At 38.2% G+C, this 24853-nt stretch overlaps 1 protein-coding gene across 22 annotated transcripts in view; it reads left to right on the top strand.

The window, feature by feature from the left end:
• The window catches only part of FARS2 (phenylalanyl-tRNA synthetase 2, mitochondrial), a 584196-nt gene that overhangs the window by 163820 nt on the left and 395523 nt on the right, over positions 1 to 24853 (top strand). For 21 of the 22 annotated variants that reach the window (XM_072729194.1, XM_072729196.1, XM_072729189.1 and 18 more), the window contains 2 exons: positions 369 to 528; positions 23264 to 23395. In XM_072729194.1, the coding sequence (XP_072585295.1) occupies positions 369 to 528; positions 23264 to 23395 (292 nt within the window). The remainder of the gene's footprint in view (positions 1 to 368; positions 529 to 23263; positions 23396 to 24853) is intronic. The other variant, XM_072729206.1, reaches the window with a different exon arrangement.

The following is a 24853-nucleotide window of genomic DNA, read 5'->3' as shown; positions in this document are numbered from 1 at the left end:
ACTTAGTCTCAGGTCACACTGTAAGGACACTGTAGGATGCTCAAGAATACATTTTAGAGTCCGAAAGCTTGATTCACTGGTATTTGCACTAGCATTGAGGATAATGTCTCTTTTGAGGAAATGACTGTAAGTTAAGCCAAAGTAAAATGAAGAGATGAGAAAAGATCAGAACAGTATCTTTTAATTCCCTAGAGACTCTCAATTACATGTAGCATAGTGCTTTGTTCAAAGTCCTACTAAGTGAGTGTTAATTTCAGTATGGTCATTGACTAGAAGACTTAATGGATTTTTTCCCACATAATGTTTTTTCATGTAGGCTGTCCAGGATACTATTTTTATTTATGCATATTATTCATCTTGGTTTACAGTTATTTGCTGGCATAAAGGATGGAGAGAGCCTACAGCTCTTTGAACAGAGTTCTCGCTCGGCTTACAAACAAGAGACACATACCATGGAGGCTACTAAGCTCATCGAGTTTGATCTTAAGCAAACACTTATCAGGCTTGTGACACATATTTTTGGAGATGGTAGGTACTTAAATGCTTTTGTTTTTCATTGGGGGCTTAAATGTTTAACAAATACCACCTTTCTGAAATCATTAAGGCTAATTGTATGTAATTGTATGTAGGTTTTTTTTTTTGTCTAGGTTGGGGCTTAGTGGTTTTGGCTCTCTATGAAGTAGAACTTACGGATTTTCTGGTTTATTTCACTTGAGCAGGAGGACATGAAAATGGAATTAGCTTGAGCAAGAAAAGTGATTACAACCTTTCATGAGAATGATAATGGATTAAGATAGTGGAGAGGAAGCCTACAGCTGATTAGTGTTATTATTATATTTTCATTAGGTCAGCCTTGGATTGTTGGGGCTAGATTCTCAACCATGTGAGTTGGCCCAGTGGAAAATTTTATATGTTGGCATACTGATTACTGCTATTAATAGCAAACATATTAACTATGAATTTCCTGGAGGAAGAACAATCTTTTTAAGACCTGGATTCTCAGTTTAGTCACTTACTCTTAGTTACTCTTAGTTATATCTCCAGCATAATTTCTTGTCTCTAATGCTGCCTATCCCCCTCACTATTTTAATTTACTCAAGACATTATTTTGCTTATTTTCAGGATGTAAAGAGAAGGCTAGGGGATGTTTTTAAGTCATGGCCTGTATTTTAAAAGATGTTTATAAGACAGAAGCCTAGCATGGTTCAGATTGTTTTCAATTTCCTACTATTTTTATCAACTTTTTAAAGGAACAGCTTTATTGAGTTATAATTGATACAAAATAAACTCTACATATTTAAAGTCTACAAGCTGTTGACATTCAGTAAACTGAACATATGTACACACTTCTATGAATTTTGACATGTGTATGCACCTATGAAACCACCAGCAGAATCAAGATAATGAACATGTCTATCACCCACAAAAGTGTCCTCCTGTTCCTTGGTAATCTCTCCTTCCTGCTTTTCCTTACTTCTTACCCCAGGCCATCAGTGATCTACTTTCTGTCATTACTGACAGATTTTTATAAATGAATCCTATGTTGACCCTATTTTTGAGGGGGAGGCTGGTTTCTTTTACTATAATTATTTTAGGATCCATACATATTGTAGTGTGTATCAGTAGTTCATTTCTTTTTATTGCTTAGTGGTATTGCATTCCATGGTTTGTTTATTTATTCATGTGCCCGTTCATATTTGTTTTTTCATCTAACTTTTGGTAGTTATTTGGATTGTTTCCAGTGTTTGCTATTACAAGTAAAGCTATGCACATTCATGCACAATACTTTGTAAGGATACATGCTTTTATTTTGCTTAGGTAAATACCTGGGAATGGAGTGTCTATGTTATAAGGTAGTTGTATTTTAACTTTCTAAGAAGCCACTGAACTGTATTCTGATGTGGTTGTGCCATTTTACATTCTTGCCAGTAGTGTATGAAAATTCCAGTTGCTCTACATCTTCAACAACACTTGATGTGTTCAATCATTTTATTTTTTATTTTTATGTATGTATATTTGTATGTATGTATTTATTTATTCATTCCTTCATTGATTCAGAAAGGTGAGAGAGAAAGAGAGAGTTGGGGGCTGGTGCGGGAGAGGGAGAGAGAATCTTAAGCTGGCTTCTTGCCCATTGTGGAGTCTGAGGCAGGGCTTGATCTTGTGATACTGAGATCATGACCTGAGCCAAAATCCAGAGTCAGACGTGTACCTAACTGACTGAGCCACCCAGGCACCACTGGTCAGTCATTTTAATTTTAGACATTCAATGGGAATACAGTGGTATGTCCAAGAAGTATTCAGCATATATAAAGAATACCTCCAAATAAACAAGCAAAAATCAACCTAAGAGAAAAATGGTGAACTTTTGGTGAAGAACAAGTCGTGCAGCTAGAATGACTAGTGAACATAGGAAAAGATGTTCACCCTTATTAGTAACAAGGGAAAAGTAAATGAAAACCACTGTCAGTTACTGATTGTCATTTTCATATGTGAAAACCTACATACCTAACATTTGTAAGTGTTGACAAAGATACAGAAAAATAGTATATAATACATAGTGCTGTCCCTTTGTAGGGGTCTCAATTATTGTTCTCCCAGCTGGAACTTGAGTGCTCACCTACTACTCTTAATTTATGTTTATTTTTTTGTGCCTCCAGTTTTCCCTACTTATGTGTAAATTCAAATTGCATTTACAAAGATTCTTGTTCTAGTTTATTAGGCCTCTGCTGCCCTGTTTTAGCAAGGGTTTAGAGTATATCAACAGCTGTATTATAAAATGCATAGTTCATGTAATATTTAAGAAACCACTAAATAATCCTATATAGTCTTTATATTCCTGTATTTTTAAAAAGAGTACATCAACTTTATGCTAGTGTCTTTTTCCAGAAGGCAGAAAGCCATATTAGGGAGGAGATAAAACCAGGCTTCTAAATGTATTCATACTGTTTTATTAAAATTAAAAAGATATAAAGTTAAATATGACAGAATGTTCTGATTTCATGAAACTGAATGGTGGGTGCATGGATGTTTGTTATTTTCTGTTTGTCTCTTGGTATGAAATATTTTGTATTAAAATAATGTAATTTAATAGTGAAACAGGTTTCAGATAGAGATTGCTGATAGGAAAATTCTATTATAGCCTGCTCTTTACTTTCATGATAAAAGGAAGGATTTGTGATATTTCTAGCAGTACTATTATCTATTTAATACTGGAATATGGGGGAATGGATTGTGTTGTTTAGGCTATTTTCAAGGCAGGTCAAGGTAGAAGGGCTGGTGTATTTGAGGGAGAGATAGTGTTCCTTCTCCAGTAGTAGCTTTACAAAGAGATTCAGGATCATCAGAATTTACCTATTGTCAAACTATGGAAAGAATTGTTTTTAGAGCCCTCTTTTTTTTACACCTTGCAACACATTTCTGTCATCAAGTGATTTGCTGTTGGTGAGATTTAGATAACTGAGTGGTTTTGGATAGGCAGGTAGCCTCCTTCTTTAAATGCGTAGTAGTATTTGTGTTTCTCCTATTGGTTATTTTTATTCTTTTCTTACCCCCTCCTCACCTGGTTAGTCCTCCCAGTCTCTTTACCCTTTAACTGGATAATTATTTATTATTATTTTTTCCCCAACTAGGTAATTCTTATTTATCCTCTAGTGTCAACTCAGATGTCCACCAACCAGGAGGTGCCTCTTCTACATGCTCATCTAAACTCTCTTTGGGGGTGGGTTTTTATTTTTCTGAGCAGGAAGTGCTATTGGATTTTTTGCACATTGCAGGCATCCCAATATTGAATAAGTGAGACATAATCACTTGTTTTCAAGGAGCCCATCTTGACTCCTCTCACAAGGAAATGCAAAGTGTTTGTTATAGGAGCACATAGGAGAGGCATCTCCTTTGAAATTTGGCATGTGCTCCAGGATAGGTTCCCGGTTGGAGGATGTCAGAGCTGATACCAGCCATTGAGAATAAGCATATAGAATTTAGGGATGAAGAATGGAAGAGGAAGGAAGAAAATGGTTAACAGAAAAATCTCATGTCCACTGAGAAATGGTAGTGTGCAATCAGAAAAATTAAATTTAAGTTCTTTTTCCTCCACTTTAAAATCTTAGGTCAATTAGTGCTTTAGGCCTCAATTTTTGAACTTTTAAAAACCAAGGTAATAATACTTGGTTCCCGTGAGAATAAAATGAGCTATGTGAAAGGTGCCTTGTAAGGAGAAAATATTAAATAAATGTGTAAATGTGAAAAATATGAAGACAAGAGAAATGAGGACAAGGCAATAAAAACAGGGAGCTTTGAAGAAATATAATACAATCAAAGAACATTAATTTACAGTTGATTTGTCTTTATTTTGTCTAATGAAATGAGATGTGTCTTTCTGTGAGACTGGCACAGCAGTCAGGTGGGTATTGATGATAGCCTTAATGTCCTCTCTGAGCACAAGCAATATTTTAAAAAGAAAACATTGTTCCAGGCCCTGTTTAGACTCTAAAACCTTCCCAGGGGCCTTGGGGATTATTTATCTGAATCTGGTGCTGGATTTCTTTTATGTTATTATTTTTAATATTTGTAATTGAATAGCGTTCAAAATCGTGCTTTGAGGTGAAAGTTTCCAGATAACAATTTTCCTTATACAAAAACATTTCTGCAGTGTATAATTTCTCTGGCCATGGTGCCCATTGTACATAATGGGCATGCTTGTGGCCAAGAATTAGGAATCTTACCTTTCGCAAGAGCAGTGAAATTGTAGCCTATTTCAGACAAACATTTGCTTCATTTTTAAAATGCTGTTAGCCTAGACATTTAGATTTTAGATTTCATTACAGATCAGAGTTGCTATGTTATAAATCTTCAAATTTACTTTGTGTTTGTAATAGTCAGCGGAGTCGTGGAATGGCATTGAAGTAAAAAATCCAACAGGCTTGGAGAATACATGTTCAGTGCACTAAAATCTATCTGTGATTTAAAAAAAACCTTTTATTTTTTCTTTCCTTCCAGCCATGAGCTTATTTTTAGCCCCATTCACACAGTAGCCAAATACCCTGAAAATCCTTAAAGATGCATCTTTGCCTAACTAACCCCAGTGTGTCTTTGCTTTGTGTATCGCCAAGGGAGCTGTCGCCGGGAGGGCTGTGTTAGCTTGTCCCCAGGTGTGTTTGCATGTATATAACATCTGCTAAGGTGCTTCTCAGGGTGGATGCTAACTAAGCAGGGTGGGAAGGTGAGCCAAACCCAGGCCATTTTATGAACTACAAGAACGAGGGGGTATGTATCATAGGAAACAGGTGCTGTGTGTTCTCCTAGTGTTCACACTGAATCTTAACAACTCCCTCAAGACTCTTGGCTGTTTCTTCTGCACTCTGAACAGAAGTGTCATGTTCTTACTTCAGGCATTTCAGAGGGTCATTTAACTTTTTTGGGAAAGGAGGTGTGCTGGTTTTTGAAAAATGTCTTGGTAAACCTGTCCTGGTACAAACACTCTGAGTGTCATTTAGATATTTAATAATAGCTTTAATTATGATAATGACAGTGCCTGAGATAATAATTAACAGTGTCAAATTCTGCACTCGGTTCTTTTTGTTTCGACCTGTGTCTATGATTATAATCCCCATTTTTTTTTTTTCTTTAGACAAGGGAACCTAGACAGAGAAATGCGGTGCCATGAGGATCACACAGTTGGGAAGTACTTGAGCCCTGATTGTAGTGCCGTCGGGCTGATTTCCTCGCCCAGGTTAGAGGTTAGCTCTTTTGAAAAGGCAGAAAGAAATCATTTCAGTAATATTTCTGCGACTGAGGTCTACGAAAGCCATGATGTCCAAAAAAAAAAAAAAAAAGAGCCTCTCTTTAGGGTTCCCTTGTGACCTTCCCTGTACTCTGACTCCTATATCGAGCTCTCGGTAGGGCCCTATTTGCAGCATCATACACATTATATTTTGACTACCAAAGATCATTTAAAACTTCAGATTCAATCTTTCTTTAGTTGATGAGCAGTAACTGCCTTGGCAGAGCTCAGAATTATCCAACGACTCTTTTCTATATTTGTTTTTATGGTCTAAGCTTGCTTTCTACTTTTTTGATGTTCCTGTTATTAGTATCATCTTCCTTTGTTCTTGGAAGGCAAAATTAAAAATTAGAACACGCTATTTCCTTGTGGCAATTTGTTGCTATTACAGCTGCTTTAGTTTCAGTTTTTTTCCCCCTGCCTCTCCAAAGCAGTTTTATTATTTTCTGCTAACATTTCAATTGTGCCAGCATCCTAAGGCTGAGAGGTTACCAGGTTAGAATTAGAAAGAAATAAAATAACCCTTTAGAGTGTTTTCATGCTTGTGGCATTTGCTGTCATTTTTTAACATCTCTAAATTGTTTCTCCAATATTTCATATCATATTTGGCTGATCGTTTATTTCAGAGCAACTAACGTGGAGGCTTAGGATTTCTAATGTTTTATTTTCACTTTCTGTCCTTCAGGATTTATAGCCCTTCTTTGTCAGTCTTGCTAAACATTGGACTTTCCATTTAGAAAGCACTGGCCTCATAGCACAGTTTAAATGAACTAGTCTGAAGGAGAAATTGGCTGTGATACTCTGCTCTTGAGTAGATAAGTTGCCGTGGGCAAGTCATGTCTCACCTTTTGTTTAAAATAAAAAAGATTTGGGAAGGTCATTGAGGTGCATGTTTCAGGATCCCTTCCAAGGACCCTACCGCACTACCATACCACTCTGGGGCAGTTTTGAGGGGCTAAATTCCAGAGTTGTGGTGAGGTTAAGGCTTTTTGTGCCTGATTGCAGCTCATTGACTTCTCCTTCTGCCCCATCCTGTTACCGCCTTCTTCCTTCATAAGTATTGATACTCCCAAAATAACCTGCTTGCCAACCGAGCCTACATATGGTCCCATCCAACCAAAACATTCTAGGCTCTGTATTGTGAATGTTGTCCTGGTCAAGAGTGAAGTTAGTAATGATAATGAAGATTCCATGTCTTCCCATGTCTTCCATATCTGCTCACATTTTTCTCTATCCATAAATACCTGTTAACATAAGTGAAGTGAAAATAATGGAGAAGAATAATTAGTTTTATAGTTGTTAGTTATATTTTGTTCTTAAAACTGAATCAAAAAATTTTAAGCATGTTATTTTAATGATTTTTAAATCAGCGTGTTTGGGTTGTCTGGCGTTTGATTTGGAGAGGGTTGTCTTTCTCTGAGTACTCCTAGAAAGTGAAGGAGCAAACCACTTGTTACATTTGGCCAGTGTTGAGTTGCCTGTGCTCACTGTGGCTTGGATCTTGTCCAAGCAGGCTACACTTGTAAAAACTGGCCGGCGTGGTCAACTTCTGTGAGCCTTACGATCACTAGCTATGAAATGGGGATATGAAATATCTTGCATTGTATCCACTAGGGGTATTCAGTGGAAACATGACATCACCTAGAAATCAGGGGGAGAGAGACCTAAGACAGAGTTTTTTTAAAGATGTTTGGTAAATGGAGAAAACTTGTATTGGAGTTGACATTCCCATCCAAAGAAATTGTCCAAGGAAACCTCTTGGAAGAAAGTTTGGGATAGGCATGATTGAATTGAACTGGAATATTTTTTTTTAAAGATTATTTATTTATTTATTCATAGAGACACACACACAGAGAGAGAGAGAGAGAGAGGCAGAGACACAGGCAGAGGGAGAAGCAGGCACCATGCAGGGAGCCTGACATTGGTCTTGATCCAGGGTCTCCAGGATCACGCCCTAAGGCTGCAGGCGGCGCTACACCGCTGTGCCACTGGGGCTGCCCTGAACTGGAATATTTTAAGGAGCCTAAAATGCCCACACTTCAGTGACGATTGGGCAGGGGCTAAGGAATAGGTTGTTTGGGATTTTATGTAAATGAAATAAAATTATTGGGCCTTAAGGTACAGTGAAAAAAGTGCTTAAAATTTTAGGGATACTGTAATCAAGATGACTAATGTGCCAGGAACTGCTCCTAATGCTTAGCGCTTCTGCTTATAGGTGGTTGATATACAGGCATCCTAGAAAACATCAGGGTTTATAGGAGAGGGAAGGTTTCTTCTCTACTTTGTAGGTTTATAGAAAGCTCAAATTCTTGATTCATTTCTTTCACTTCTCTGGTCAGTTTGTTGCTCTACCCCTGTTAAGGAATGGATGATCAACACAAGGCTAGTTATCTAAACTCTGTTCTCAACCACTATAATTCCTTTGCTTTCTCTACTTTCTTGATAAAGACCTAAACTTGAATTGATATTCAAATCAACGCTTTCTGCTTTTTCCCTGGTCAGCTCACTGCACGGACCTCTTTCTCAGATATTCTAGAACACTACCGTCTCACCTTACCTTCCTGTCAGAGGATAAGCTTGTCTGTTGTACAAAGAATATTCAGGTGACTGGGTGTGAAGTTTGAGATACTTCCATGTTGTGCCATGTATTAATACTTCATTCCTTCTTATTGGTGAGTTGTATTTTATTGTATGGACAGCTCACAATATGGTATCCATCCAAGTGGATGGACATTTGGGTTGTTTCTAGGTTTTGGTTATTATAAATAAAGCTGCTACAGTGTTCAGGTCTTTGTATGGGCATATGTTTTTATTTCTCCTGTGTAAATAGGTAGGAATGGAATGGTTGAATAGGAGGGGTATGTTTGAGTTTTTAAGAGACTGTCAAACTGTTTTCCAGAGTGTTTGAACCATTTTACATTCCTGTTAGTATATGATAGTAGAAGTTACTCCCCATCTTTGGCAATAGTAGGTATGGTCAGTCATTTTAATTTTAGCCATTCTAATAGGCGTGTAGTTGTATCTGACTGTGCATTTCCTTAGTTACTGTTAGTGCTGAGTGTCATGTGTTTATTGGCCTTCCATATGCCTGTTCTTTGTGAAGTTTCTAAATCTTTTGCTCATTAAAAATTTTTTTGATTTTCTAAATTTTTTTATGTTTTTCTGGAGACAAGTCTTTTATCAGATATGTGATTTGCAGTTCTTTCCCCTCATTCTGGGCCTTGTCTTTTCATTCTCTTAAGAGCGGAGTTTCTTAATTTTGTTGAAACTTTATTTTTCTTTTATGGAGTGTGTTTTTGATGTGGTTTTTAAGAAATCTTTCATAACCTGAGGTCATAAAGATTTTTCTACTCTCTTTTCTTCTAGAAGATTTATAGTTTTCAGCTTTATTTTTAGGTTTTTGATTATTTTGAAAATTTTTACGTGTAAATGAGCTATGGATCATAGCTTTTCTGTATATGAATATGCAGTTGTTCCAGCACAATATGCTGAAGTGACCATCCTTTTTCTTACTTAATTACCTTTCTGCCTTTATCTAAGATCAACTGACTATATATGTTTGGGTCTATTTATGGACTCTCTCTGTTCTATTCATCTAATATTTGTCTATCTTGATGCAAAATTGTACTGTTTTCATTATAGTAGCTTCATAATAGGTCTTGAAGTCATTTAAAGTCTTTCCAATTTGCTCTTCTTATTCAAAGTTGTTGTAATGAGGTGATTTGTGTTTATGTGGTTATTGATGTGGTTGAATTTAAGTGATCATTTTGCTATTTTTTTTTCATGTTTTTTTCTTGGTTCTTTCTCTGTCTTTTTTCAGCTTTGCTTCCTTTGGATTAATTGTGAAATTTTTACTATTTCATTTTATCTGCTTTGTTTGGCTTAGTAGCTATAACTCTTTGTGTTATTTTAGCAATTGCTTTATGGTTGATAGTATATATCTTTAAGTTACCATAGTCTGTCTTCAAGTAATACTATACTACTCAAATACAAGAACCTTGCAACAGTAAACTTTAATTTCCCCCTTTCTGGACTTTGTGCTATAGGTGTTATGTATTTTACTTTTATATGTGTTATCAACTGATAATCACATTGTGGTTATTTTTGTTTTAAACGTTTGATTAGCTTTTAAAGATCCTTAAATAATAATAAGAAAAATTCTTATATTTATCCAACTAGTTATCATGTCTACCAATCTTTGTTTTTGAGATATTTTCATTGGGTAAAGGATTCTAGATTGATAATTTTTTGTTTAAGTTCTTTAAAAATATTCTTTCTTCTCACTTAATGTTGTTTCTCATAAGAAATCTGTCATTCTTGCTTTTGCTTTTGTTCTTCTGTACATAATATGTTTTTTCTCTTTGTTTTTGAAATTTTTTGCCATTGGATTTAAGGATTTGGTTATGATTTCTATAGGTGTAGTTTTCTTTAGATTTTTGTTGTTGTTGTTGAGCTGGAATCAGTGGGTTTATATTTTTCATCAAATTTGAGAAATTTTTGTAAATTTTTTTTTTCAAGTATTTTCTCTATTCTTTCCTTTGGGGACTCCATTTACATCTACGTTTGGCCACTTGAAAGTTTTTTGCAATTCACAGGTGTTCTGTTTACTTTTCTGTCAGTGTTGTTTTTTTCTCCTGTGCTTCCTTTTGATGGTTTCCGTTGCTGTATCTTCAAGTTCACCAATTATATTTTTCTTCAGTGTCTAATCTGCTCTCCTAGCCACTGTTTCTTTCTTATTCACCCCATTCATTTGTTTCAATTAGGGTCTTTTTATATCTTAGTTACATCTACTTAACATTTTCAGTCTTTCCCTTAACTTTTTGAACATATTGAATACTATTGTCATGCATATTTTAATGTCTTTTTCCTACTACTAATATCCTCTGTGTCATCTTTTGATGAATTGCTCTTTATTTTTTCCTATTTGTTGTTTTCTTCTTTGTATGATAATTTTCTATGGAATGCCAAGTAGTGTTAATTTTACCTTGTAATGGTATTTTTGTATTCCTCATAATATTCCTGAAGTTTGTTCCAGGATTCTTAGAAATACCTTAATCCTTTTGGGTCTTCTTGCTAGGTCTTATTAGGCAAGACCAATGTAGGATTTCAATCCAGAGTTAATTTTTCCTCCAACCAATGTGAGACCCTTTTTAGTGCATAACTGATAATCCATTGATTATTAGGTTTTCCACTTGGCTGTTGGGAACTAGCAGTATTTAAGCTCCCAGCATTATTGTGATCCTTGTGAGCTCCCAGCATTATTGATCCTCGTGAGCTCCCAGCATATTTTTGCGTTGTCTGTTCCCTGGCCTTGGGTAGGTTCAAGCACTGATGGTCTTCAATTGAATACTAAAGGGGTATTTTTTTTTTTTTCCAGATCTTCAGAGTTCTCTGTCTAGACAGCCCCTTTCTCTCCTTCACTATGTCCTATGAACGGTAGTTAACCCTGATTTGTTCAGACTTTCAGCTCTGTCTCTTCAACTTGGGAGGACTTCTGGGCTTTTTCTGTGTTCTCTGTTGGGAAAATGTTAGGGCTCACTTCTCAGGGATCAGTGCCCTTGGTAACCAAATGCCCAGTGTCTTGTGTGGCTTTTTGTTTTGTTTTGTTTTGTTTTTAGTTTTTCACATGGAGGGATAAAACTGGTTCATTATTCCCGATTGTTCAGACATAAAAGTCTTTCTTTTTAATTTGACACTTTGACTACTCTTTCTTTTAATTGTAGAACTTCCTTGATTTATGATGTTATTACGTCCTGATAAACCCATTTTTTTTTTTAAATTTTTTATTTATTTATGATAGTCACAGAGAGAGAGAGAGAGGCAGAGACACAGGCGGAGGGAGAAGCAGGCTCCATGCACCAGGAGCCCGACGTGGGATTCGATCCCGGGTCTCCGGGATCGCGCCCTGGGCCAAAGGCAGGCGCCAAACCGCTGCGCCACCCAGGGATCCCCTGATAAACCCATTTTAAGTTGAAAATATCCTAAGTGGTATACACATTTAATACACCTAACCTGGGCAGCCCTGGTGGCTTAGCAGTTTAGCATTGCCTTCTGCCCACGCCGTGATCCTGGAGACCCAGGATCGAGTCCCACATCAGGCTCCCTGCATGGAGCCTGCTTCTCCATCTGCCTGTCTCTCTCTCTCTCTCTCTCTCTGCCTCTAATAAATAAAAAAATCTTTAAAAAAAAATACACCTAACCTACCAAACATCATAGCTTAGATTAGCCTACCTAATGTGCTCGGAACACTTATATCAGTCTTTAGTCAGACAAAATCATCTAGCACAAAGCCTATCTCATAAAAAGAAAAAGTCTTGAATATCTTATGTAATTTGTTGAATACTGTGAAACAGTGAAAGTGAAAAACAGAGTGGCTGTAGTGTATAGTATAGTTGCAACTGTATCCGTTGTTAACTTTATGATCACATGGTTGACTGCCCAGCAGCTCAAGAGCCTGGGAAAAGATCAGAATTCAAAATTAGGGGCACAACTGGTTAAACATCTACCTTCGGCTCAGGTCATGACCTCAGGGTGTGGGATTGAGCCCCACATCAGGCTCTACACTCTGTGGGGTGTCCGCTTTCCCTTTCTTCCTCCCTCTGTGCTCTCTCTCTCTCTCAAATGATTTTTTTTGTATATTTTTTTTATTGGAGTTCGATTTGCCAACATATAACACCCAGTGCTCATCCCTTCAAGTGCTCCCCTCAGTGTCCATAACCCAGTCACCCCATCCCTCTGCCTACCTCTCCTTCCACTATCCCTTGTTTGTTTCCCAGAGTTAGGAGTCTCTCAAATAAATAAAATCTTAAAATTCAAAATTAGATGTATGGTTTCTACTGAATGTATATTGCTTTCACTCCACTGTAAAGTCAAACAATCATAAATAGAGGACTGTAAAATAAAAAAAGAACTATACCTTTCCTCATACCTCTCTCATCACTTTCTTTGTTTTTCTTTGGCTTCTTTTTTGATGCTGTTTAATGTTTGTAACAGGAATTCTTTGAAACTGGGGCGTGATGTTTTCCTTCTTAAAGCAGAATTTTATAGGGAGATGGCTAAAATCTTAAAGTTGCATTGTTTTAGATTTGGTTTATGAAAAGATTGCCTTATAATTTTTTTTAGGACACATCAATAAATTGTGTTTTATTGTATCTCTAGAGATACCTGAAACATACTTACTTCAAAATATCAGGTTGTTTTATTTTTTTAAAGATTTATTTATTTATTTTGGGGGGAAGGTGAAGGGGCAGAGGGAGAAAGAATCTCAAACAGACTCCCTACTGAGCATAGCCTGACACTGGGTTTGATCTTAAGACCCTGGGACCATGACCTGAGTTTAAACCAATAGTCTGATGCTCAACTGACTGTGCCACCCAGGTACCCCTAAAATATCAGGTTGTTTTTAAAAAATTAATCTCATCTGAAGTGAATTCATGTTTGATGTTGATTTTGTTGGTTGGGTTACTTAGCATTAGATTTATTCATGTACTTTGGAATTTTGGTTTGCAGTTTCCTATTTAGTGGAGGAGTTTTGTTTTTGTTTTGTTCCTTTTCTCTGTTTTTCTGCCTCTTGTCCTCTCCTGCTTTACTTATCTCTCTCTTATGTGGCTTTGCAGTTGGTACCACCTCGCTCTCTAGACTTGAAATCCAGAACGGACTTAGAGAGATCTGTTAGATATACTAACCAGCACTGTTTTAGGGGATGTGGCCAATCCAACACCTATGGCTTGGATCTCTGAGTCTACAGCTCTTCAGAACTCCTGCCCCAGGCTGTATTTGGTGAGTTTTTATCACTCTTCTTTTATGAGCATGAAGCTTATTCCATTTTACCATCTGACTCTAAGCTTTTAGCTTCCCTCAGATCCCAAGCCAGTAGTACACTAGCCTGCTGAAGTCAGGCTCTGGGCTCCTTTTCCTGAGCGTCGACTCTGAACCCATCAGCACTGTGCTTTCTCCTCTTTCACGGTTTTGTATTTCTGTTCTGTTTCTAGCCTGTGGAGGTATTTCTCTTACCTTTGAATGTAGACTATACCTTGTTAGTTTTTTCCTTTTTATTACACCTGTTGTAATGTGTTAGAAAAACAAGGAGTCTGATGGTGTCATCTTGGTCCTATGAAGCCACTTTGCATGGAAAGTCAGGTGAGTGTAGTTTTCATTGTCTGCTCCAGTGGAGTGAGTGCTGGATTGGGCTTTATTGTCTGACACCTGGTTTTGAATTCTGTTAATGGCATTTACTCTGGAAACTTAGATACGTAAGCTGTTGTGATCACTGTTCCTTCTATAAAATGGGAGCAGTAGTAGTTATTTATTAAGCAGTGTTTATGCCAGCCTTATATCAGTATAAAGATTAAAGAGGGCATGTATTCAGCATAGTGCCACAGTAAATGAACTGCAAATGTTGACTACCTTAGGAATCCAATTTAGAAATGTTTATTTTTTTCACATTTTTATAAAAAGGTGAGAGATATTTTAGCCTGACTTACAATGACATTCAATTCAGAAATCACCCATTTCGTCTTTAGGTTCTTTACATACTTTTCCTTATTTAATTATCACCAAAACTCTGTCAAAATGCAGACATTGAAAGAGGGTAAGAAATTTGCATGGCTAAAACAAGCTGGAATTTGATCCTTAGATCTATGATTGCTCTTTCCATACATTATGACCTACCTACCCATGTCTCCTTGGTCAGATTTGTGGAGCGCGGATTCTAAGCCTTCTGTCTAGAAGGACTGTGTACCATTCTTTGGGAATGGTTGATGAGGATGATTGAGGGTCCAAAGGGCCTGTGGCTGTGGCTTACCCCAGGCCAGGTTGCTGTTAAGCTGTTCCCTCTGTTTCCTCCGTAGCCAGTCACTTATCCTAGTGCCTCTGACCCCATGCCAGATTTGGAAGGAGGGGCCATTAAATGGTGCTGCACTCCATTTCTTACCCCATTGTGGGGTGGAGAGATGATATTAACATTTTCAGATCCAAGCCCTAGTCAAAATGATTCCTGTGTCCCTTGTCCAGGACAAGAGCCTAAAACCTAAAACAACACTTCACCATACCAGTCTTTCCACCAAGCAGGAGACTGTGATAATAGCTGTGTGATCAGTTACACTCTTGGTGATAGAAAATGCTAGGCTTTTCTTTTTCCCCTATTCCTTTGGGAATATCTTAGCAGAGAGCGACACTGTGGCTGAAATAGTGCTAATAGCTTCTGCTGTGTGCTGTGGAGGTCCTACACCAGAGAAGTTTATTACCCTCTTTCCCTCTCTGAGAGGGAAAAGGTAGTGCTTAACATTAACTGTATAGTTGGAATGATTTTATTCCACTTAGCATTCTGTAATCCTGGACTCAAAGATACGTCACTGTGTGGACACACAGGATATATATGGCATGCTAAAGAGTCAGTGATGGCATTGCCAGGTTTGTAAGGCCCTAGATGGGGAATTCATTGTAAATGGTGAATGACAACATGCTGCTTGTGAAGTGGGCTTTGGAAATGGAATCAACACTCATATTCCCACATGGACGCTTCAGACCTTACCTATGCTTCCTTTTCCTCATTTCTGCCAACCATGTGGTTATGTATTCCGGAGGATATTCTTCTCATTTGCTAGGGGAGAGATAGGAGATGCAAACAGATAGCAAGGACAAGGAGCTCAGCAGGAACCTGGGAATCTTGTTCATGGTGCTCTGCTTTTGCGTTGGCTATGTGGGAGCTGCACAGGGACGCCAAACCTGGGTAGTCTTGTCTCAGCATCCAGCAGATCCTGAATATTTAGTCAGGACTTGAGCTTGAATTTGATTCTTTTACTAATTAGTTATGTGGCCTTGGCCCTCTTAAAAAGTATTGAGCCGATGGGAGTACAAAATATTGCAACTCGTATAGAGGACAGTATTAAAACTATAAAAGCATTTACTCTCTGACTGACAGAGTGTTTTGTTGCAGCACTATTGTTCATAGCAGAATAATGAATATAATTCAAGTGTAAGGATTTTCTACATAAATGGCACAGCCCCTTGCTGGAGCACTGTGCAGGAGTAAGGAAAAGAATGAGGAGGTAGTGCTGTGTGTATTTAGGTAGAGAGTTCTCCAGAATGTATCATTAAGTGAAAAAAGCCTGGTGTAGAATAATGTGCAAGAATGCTGTCTTTTATATAAGAAAGGAAGGAAAACAGATGTACATGTTTGTATTTGCTTATATCTGGTGATATGAAGGCAGCCCTAGTATGGGCCTGGGTCCAAGAGGAGGGGACTGAACAGGAGACAGGGATGCAGTGATACTTAACATATGCCCTATTTTTCCCCAGTTTTATTGAGATATAATTGACATACAACGTTGTATTAGTTTAACATATACAACATAATGACTTGGGATGTGTATATATTCTGAGATAATCACCATGATAAATGTAGTTAACATTCATCACCTCACATGGTCACAAAAATTTTGATCATTGTGATGATGTCACTGGTGGTCTATCATATATAAAATGTATCCTCTTACAGTATTTTGATTTTGAACCCTATGAACATATTTACCTAATAATCTTTCTAAATTATTTATTTATTTATTTTTAAAAGATTTTATTTATTTATTCATGAGAGAGACAGAGAGGCAGAGACACAGGCAGAGGGAGAAGCAGGTTCTATGCTGGGATCCTGATGTGGGACTCAATCCTGGGTCTCTAGAATCATTCTCTGGGCTGAAGGCGACGCTAAAATGCTGAGCCACCCAGGCTGCCCTATTTTTTTTTTTTTTTTTTTTAAAGAGAAGGATGGGGAGAGGCAGAGGGAGAGAGAGAGATACTCTAAGCGGGTTCCAACCCCAGCTTGGAGCCTGATGTGGGGCTTGATCTCACAACCTTCAAATCATGACCTCAGCTGAAATCAAGATTCAGAGGCTTAACTGAGCCACCTACGCACACTAAAATAATTTTTTTAAAGAAAGCTTTTAGAATAGAGAGATATTGAGAAATCTGGAAAAAAAAAAAGCCTATATAGCTACTTGCTATGTATTCAGTTTAAAGGGCTGCGGGTCTTTTTTTTTTTTTTTAAAGATTTTATGTATTTACTCAGAGAGAGAGAGAGAGAGAGAGAGAGAGAGAGAGGCAGAGACATAGGCAGAGGGAGAAGCAGGCTCCATGCAGGGAGCCCGATGTGGGACTTGATTCCAGGTCTCCAGGGTCATACCCCCGGGCTGTAGGCGGTGCTAAACTGCTTTGCCACCGGGGCTGCCCTGTGGGTCTTAATTCAATTAAACTGAAACAGAAAAGATGGAATTGTCAGGAAACTTTGACAGTGGTGACCAGGTAATTTCCCTAGTGAGACTCTAGTCATAGTATGATCTTAATTTTTCTAAGAATTTATTTTTAGCCTTTCATCCTTTTTATCCCTACCCTGCTTTCCTTCCTTGGATGCATGCTGTTTCCTGTGTAGAAAGCCTGAGTAGCAGCCCTGGTATCAGAGCGCTATATTCTACTATTTCTCTGCTGCCAACTGAGGGAAGAACCTGCTGAAAAATTAATGCCCAATAGCACTTATTAATTGCATATTTGTATAGTCAATTTAAAAAATTACCTGCTTCAGTGGAGGGAAGCTTTGGTAGGATATATAAAATCACTGGTACATGCTCTGGTTTGGGCCATCAACCTTTTAAAATCTAGATTTTCATATCTCCAGGGCGTGGTTCTTTTTTTTGGGGGGGGCATGGTTCTGATAGCAAAGTCTCATCTTTAAATATAAGGAGTAAGGGAAACAGAAGAAGAATCCCTTACTTAGTGAAGCAATAAGTCAGGGCAATGAAATGTGTTAAATGAGGTACGTGATGAAGGTGGGTTGGAGGTGGAATGACCCCTGTTTTCATTTCAGAGTGGTTATGCAACATGCATAGCAGGCAGGGATTGGTGGGGGGAGACCCACACACCTTCCCCCTTCATTATGTCCCCAGGTGGTTTTCCAAGGATCCAGGAGTTGTGAGGCTGATGCACAAAGGAAATGAGATGCAGGGTCACCTTTCCCACGCCCCTGGTTTCCTGTGGCAGTTTGGGGCAGATAATATCTCACCAGAGTGGAGAGAATTAGTTTTCTTGCTACCCCTTACCCACTGGAGCTCACATCTCTTTGCTGAAGGAATTTTCACTAATCATTCCTGAGGTCCCAGTTGACTTCGTGCTCTCTTCATTCTTGAACAAAGTCAGCATCCTCATTTAGGAGAGAAAGCAGAGTGAGTGCGCAGATTGCCAAAGAGGATCTCTGCATTTGAGAAAACCTGGACTCGCATAGGTTCTGTACTGAAGACCCCTGGTGAGATAGTCAGCATTATGCCAGTGGGGAGAAGAGGCAGCCAAAGCTCAGAAAGGTGAATTAATCTCCCTACTGTTTCACAGGAGAAAGGTAGAAATCTGAGACTCGGATCAGGTTTGGTTTCTTCTTAGGTGTTCTTTCTTCTGTGTGGTCCTCAGCTGAAAATTAAATTGTATAATTTTTGACAGTTTCTATTGTCTTGCAGAGTCCTGTGGCAATTTTTAAAATGCTCTGAGCTTCACTTATAAATATGATTTAATAAATCATTACATCCAAACCAACAACCAAGCAAACAAAAAACAAAAGAAAAAACTTTGGCATTATTTTCCATTAGATATATAACACCTGTGTATTTAATTTCTATTATCCCAATAAGAAATTGGCCTAATACATAATGAATCCATATGATTTGGACATGTTTTCAATAAGTTTTCCTCTATTAATATGTAACAGGGGATCCCTGGGTGGCTCAGTATCTGCCTTTGGCTCAGATCGTGATTCCAGGGTCCTGGGATTGAGTTCCACATCAGGCTGAGCCTGCTTCTCCCTCTCCCTATGTCTCTCTGCCCCTCTCTCTGTGTCTCTCATGAATAAATAAATAGAATCTTAAAAAAAAAAATATGTAACACAAAATAGAGTTTGTGTTAAAGAGTTTTCTTTAACTCTTCTTTAATAGCTTTTAGTGGATTTTTTTTTAAACATTTTATTTTATTTATTTTATTTTTTACCTTTTTAGTTTTTATTTTTATTTTTTTTTATTTTATGATAGTCACAGAGAGAGAGAGAGAGAGAGAGAGGCAGAGACATAGGCAGAGGGAGAAGCAGGCTCCATGCACCGGGAGCCTGATGTGGGATTCGATCCTGGGTCTCCAGGATTGCTCCCTGGGCCAAAGGCAGGCGCCAAACCACTGTGCCACCCAGGGATCCCATGGATTTTTTTTTTTTAATTGACTCCTGATACTTGGCATGTGAAATAAGTCAAACTTAGTAAAGATTTTAGCTGGCTATTTAGAATCACATTTTTTTTTTTTAAAAGATTTTATTTGCTTATTCGAGAGAGAGAGAGAGAGAGAGAGAGAGAGAGAGAGAGGCAGAGACACAGGCAGAAGGAAGGCCCCTTGCAAGGAGCCCAACATGGGACTTGATCCCCGGACTCCAGGATCACACCCTGGGCCGAAGGCAGGCGCCAAACCACTGAACCACCCAGAGATCCCCAGAATCACATCTTTTAATACAAGCTATATGATGATTGATGATGATTTTCAACCCAATATATTAATACTTACTGTAATTTTGAGGTTATGGGGAGAAAAAAGAAAAGCATATTTTGAGTATGACATAAAAGTATTCAATAAATGATTACACTACCAGTGATTTAAAAAATACTGTTAATGTGTCAATGTAACTGAAATTTAAATTGTTAGAAGTTATAGAAAATACGATATTTTGGCAAAAATTACACATAAACTAATAGACTTTACTTTGAAATAAAGACCATTTGTATTTAAAGTAGAGTTACAGGCTTCTCAAAACTGGGGTTTCTTAGATTTGACTTTTGCCTGTTGCTGTGAAGGAAGCACTGAAGCTCTTTAAAGAAGAACAAAGAAGGTAAATTGTGTATGGATTTGGCATTCTTTGCAAGGTCATATAGATTTGAAAAGGAAACTTTTAACAAATGATCTAAGGAGGTGAAGAGGTTTAAAAATGTTATAGTCGCGTTGGCTATCTGTGTTTTCTTAGTTTCTGTGATATTATTATCAGTGGGTTCTGCTCCACAGATGTGTAATACTAATCATCTTCATATATTCATAAGTACTTTGGTTAACTTCCCTGCATTTTCTCACTCTGCGGGTGGAGTTTTCAGGGTGGAGTGATTACTTTCTTGCCTCCTGACAGACGTGAGCAAGAAGAAACCCAGGGTCAGGGTGACCAATGTCTTAAAGCACAAAAGAGCAAGGGTTGATGCAACCAACATGTGGACATTTTATCTGAAGAATTCATTCACCATTAAAAACATTTTAATCCAAGGTTATAATTTTTTCTACTTTGAGAAGTGCTAAACCCTTCAGTAAAAGAAGGTTTCCAGAGAAGGGTGATATCCTTACATCACTTTCCAGGGCAATTCTTGTGCTAGGTTGACACAGTCAGCACCAGCAACTCAGATGGATGTGGAGAGAGAATCCTGTCTTTATGGAGGCTTCACTTCCCACTGACCTTATGCAGTAGGGATTTAGTTTAGGCTTCGTAAAAACTGGTAATAGAATAACTTTAATTAACACTCGTGGTTATTTTCAGGGCTTAGTAATATCTGAAATATTCTTTTGCTCTGACTAGTGACTAAGGGGGGACTTAAGTTTTTTTTTTTTTTTTTTTTGGGACTTAAGTTTTTACAGATGTGAGGTATAAAGCTATATAAACTAAATTCTATGTGGAGTGTCTAGGGGGCTCAATCAGTTAAATATCTGCCTTCACCTCAGGTCATGATCTCAGGGTCCTGAGATTGAGCCCCGCTCCTCCCTTTTCTCCCTGCTTGTGCGCTCTCTCGCTATCTCTCTCTTTCAAATAAATCAAGAAAATCTTTAAAAAACCCTAAATTCTATGTATTTAGCTTGTCCAAAGGAATAAAATAAGGATATGCAAGAAAAATTAATTTGTGTAGACCTCACAGAACTCTGTTCCAGGTGATGTTTAATTATGTGATGATGGAAATCATTGTGTTAGCCCTGAGTACTCATCTTGCTTTTGGTAGAATTTGATCCAAGCCATGTAAACAAAATTGGTTTTTCTAAATTGTTTTCCCTAGGTGATTTGTGCTTATCTGCCAGGAGTTACAAAACGGAATGATAAAAATTGTTTATCTGCCTGTCCGTCTGCACTCAGTTATATATCCCAGTGCTTCACACATTTCCGTTTGCCAGCAGGACTGCCTCTGTAGCTTTGTAATAAAAAATCTGGTAGGGGATTGTTGGCCCAAAGATGGGCAAACACACAGGTGTACGTTACTTTCTTCTCAGAACATAGTGGCAGATAAGCACCTGCTCTGCACATAGGAGCTTCCATATAGAAAAGTCAGAAGGACTCAGGGGATCTGAAGACACTTCTCCAATGGCCTGCAACAGGATCAGCTTTTTTTCCCCAGTTAGAAAAACTTGGTGAAATCTATTCAGTAATAAGAAGGATGGAACTAGGAGTGCCTAGGTGGCTCAGTCAGTTAAGCATCTGCCTTTGGCTCAGGTCATGATCCTGAGGTCCTGGGGTCAAGCCCAGTGTGGAGCTCCCTGCTCAGCAGGGAGCCTGCTTCCCCCTCTGTCCTCCTCACCCCTCCCCACTCGTGCTCTTTCTTGAGCATGTGCTCTCTTTCTTTCTCAAATAAATAAATAGAATCTTAAAAAGAAAGGAAGGAACTATTATGTGCAACATGGTTGAAACTTAAAATCATTCTGCTGGAGTGAAAGAAGCCGCACCAAAAGAAAAAAAAGTACATGCTCTATGATTCTATTGTTATAAGATTCTAGGGAATGCAGACTCCTTTGTAGGGACAGAAAGGAGATCTGCAGGTGCCAAAGAGTGTGAGGGGTGAGGAGAAGAGATAGGGGCAACAGGCAAATGGGTAGGGTTACAAAAGGACACTAGGAAACTTCTGGGGGGTGATGCATATATTCATTGTATTGATCATGGTGTTGGTTTCATGGATGTATACACGTTGTCAACGTTTATCAGGTTGTGGATGTATATATGTGCAGTGTAGTGTTTGTTATAGCATATGTATAACAAGAGGGAAATATTGTATTACTGGTGTAACAGAAATCAGCTATCACTTGCTATAGACAGCAGGTAAGTAGGAAAATAAAGGCAATTAAAATAGAACAATGAAAGAAAAGCCTCCCTTGTCCTTTGTCATCTGGGGCATAAGGGAGGTTCTCGTGTTTGATAATTCTGTTCCCATGTCCTCTTTGATTCTTGAAATAGCTTCTTTTGATGGGTAGGAATTACATTTTAATTTTTAAGAGAAGCAGTTTTGGAGTTGGGCTGACCTGGGTTTGGCCTAGTCTTTTGCTAGCTGTATGCCTTTTGGGCAAGACACTTGACCTTTCTAATCATTTTTTTCCCTACCTGTGAAGTGGGCTGACAGAGGCAGAGTAAGTCCTCAATAAATGGAAAAAAATTTGTTATTATTATTTTTTAAATTCATTTCACATTCTGATTCCCACAAGGTTTAAAATGCAGATAGTCTTGGGTGAGAAAAGGCAGTGTTTTCAATTCATAGGAGGTAATGTTACCATGGAGAAATGGAATCAGAAGTGTTGCTTAAAGAAGAAGAGAAACATCATTACACAAAGCGAACGGAGCACGGGCAGGAGCCTGTAGATAATTTGTTAGCTGCCCACTCTCCTGTGTTTCTCACCGTGGGCATCTAGCTACCAGGTAACCTTCTCATCTGGTTTTCCTGTTTGTAATGACTTCTGCTTTTTGCAGGCGTTGTTTTTACTTCATTACTTTTTCCCTTTGTTAGTTAATAACATCATTGTTTATGAGCGCTATGTTCATGATTGCTTGTTGAGAAATTCATTCTAGCATTTAGGCTGTAATAGTTTGTTTTTTCAGGTGAATGAATATTTGTCATTCCTCTGTAGAACAAAATGTTTTGACTTTCAGTATGTTTTGCTTACATTTATCTGATAGATCTTATTTAAGTTTTATTCGTTCTTCTAAATCTAATTAAAAAATTAATATACATACTTAGAGAAACAACAGTTGATTAGTTTATCCTAAACTGTCATATTGTTGATAAGTAAGTTTGCAGGATATATAGTAAAACTCTTTTTTCTTTAACTCTGAAAAGATACCATTTTCACTTATAGAACTAGCAGAATCACTTGCTTTCCCATGATCTTGACCTAATTTTTTCCCTCTACCAGGTGTTTGCAGGGATTTGACAAGTGATTGATTTGGTTTTAGAGGGTCCTGGAGCTGCACAAAGTGTTTTTCATATTGGAAAAGACATGCCCAGTTTTTCACAAGTTTTAAGATTTATTGCCTCCTCCTAACATGTTGCAAATGAGTTTGTTTACTATTTATTTTACTCAGAATGTCGTAATTGTTGTCATTAGCCAAAGGGCAGGCTTGATCTAAGGAAGGATAGAGTGTCTTTTAACACGGTCTCTTTTTCTTTGGTATCTTTGCAGGACTGGACATTAGATGGGTAGATTGCTACTTTCCTTTTACTCATCCTTCCTACGAGATGGAGATTAACTTCCATGGAGAATGGCTAGAAGTTCTTGGCTGTGGAGTGATGGAACAGCAACTGGTAAATTCAGGTAAAAAGGAATCCAACATTTTATTTATAGGCTTTCTTAAAAAAGACTTTCTTTTCCTTGAAGTTCATTTCCATACTCATTTTCCTGTGTATTTACATACCCCTACAGGGGCAGCCTCATCATCTTTCTCTCTTGTTGCCCTGCAGACTTATCCCTGACACTTAACTCTGGAAGAACTTAATTTCTCACATCTAATTTTGCAAAGATTTCTTTTTGGGGGGGGGCATCTTCCTTGTTAACATTTAGGTGTTGGACTTCTACTTTATAATTTTATATTTCTTGATAATGTTGCTTTGCAACTGCCCATAGGCATTTGATGCAAATCACATGAGTGCAGTTTGTCTTGCAAATTATTTAAGAACCAGACCAATGTATAATCCTTTTTTGTTCTTATTTCATTTATAACAGTGCCCAAAATTCAAGATTTTTCCGAAAATATGACAAAAAAATATAAAAATACTCAGACCTAAATGTTTAGTTGTTTGCTGCCCTCAGTGTTGGCAGTACCACCTGACTGAGGTGAAGTGGGAAAATGAGGCCTCTCCTTAAATCCTACCTGTATCTGCAGGTACTTGAGAAAGATCTCTACAGCTCTTCTCTGCAGGACCATTGTTTAATAAAAATGAGTATTTCTAAACTTAACCTCAGAGCTGTTTTTTCTTTTTTTTTTTCAAATCACTGTCTGAATGTAATTAAAAAATATTTTTTTCAGAGTATAAACCCTCCTTGGGAAGTCAGTGGGGTTGAGGGTGTGAGCAGTAGCTCTCTGTGTGAGCTGTAAGCAGAGGGGAACTGATGTGGGTCCCACTGCGCCCCTCCCCCCTTCCTATAGTAGGATGTTTGCTCTGTGGACTTGGAGGGCAGTGGCTCTAGTTCAGGCTTCGTCACAGGTCCTTGGGCATCAGAATGGAGAAGAGCGGGCCCTCTTGGTGACTAAGAAATGTGGAGAGACCACTGCTAAGGTCAGGTGGTTAGATATTAAGGGTGGAGTGAGACAGAAGAGATAAGATGGCCAGGAAGTGCAAGATTTGTGATGTCCCGCCTGGGAAACTGGAGGCCTGGCTTTCCCTTCTTACCCATAGGTAACCTCTGTCTGCAGGGCCTGGACTTAGCACACACATTCCTCTCCATTCTGCCAAGGAAAGCGGGGGGGGGGGGGGGGGGGGGGGGGGGGGGGCGGGACAACACCTAGCACAGTGCCAATGCTGCTTGGATGCTTTTCAAATATTTGAAGGACCGACCTACAGAAGAGGGACAGAGAGGTCTCATTGTTAAGGGCTGTGAATAAAAGTTGTAGGTTTGGGTTCAAGTGTCTGTCTTAGGTTTTCTGTCAGTTGACAACTGTGTGTCTTTGGGCAAGTGCCTTAACCTCTCCAAGTCTTAGTTTTCGCATAGTTAAAATGGATGCAATGAAACATCCCTCAAAGTTTCACTATGAGGTTAATCGAGGTGACACAT

This window comes from Vulpes vulpes, chromosome 12 (assembly GCF_048418805.1).
Source record: "Vulpes vulpes isolate BD-2025 chromosome 12, VulVul3, whole genome shotgun sequence".
In the NCBI taxonomy this organism is placed as follows: Eukaryota; Metazoa; Chordata; class Mammalia; order Carnivora; family Canidae; genus Vulpes; species Vulpes vulpes.
Note: the sequence above shows the minus strand (reverse complement) of the source record. Positions and strands in the feature narration are given on the sequence as shown.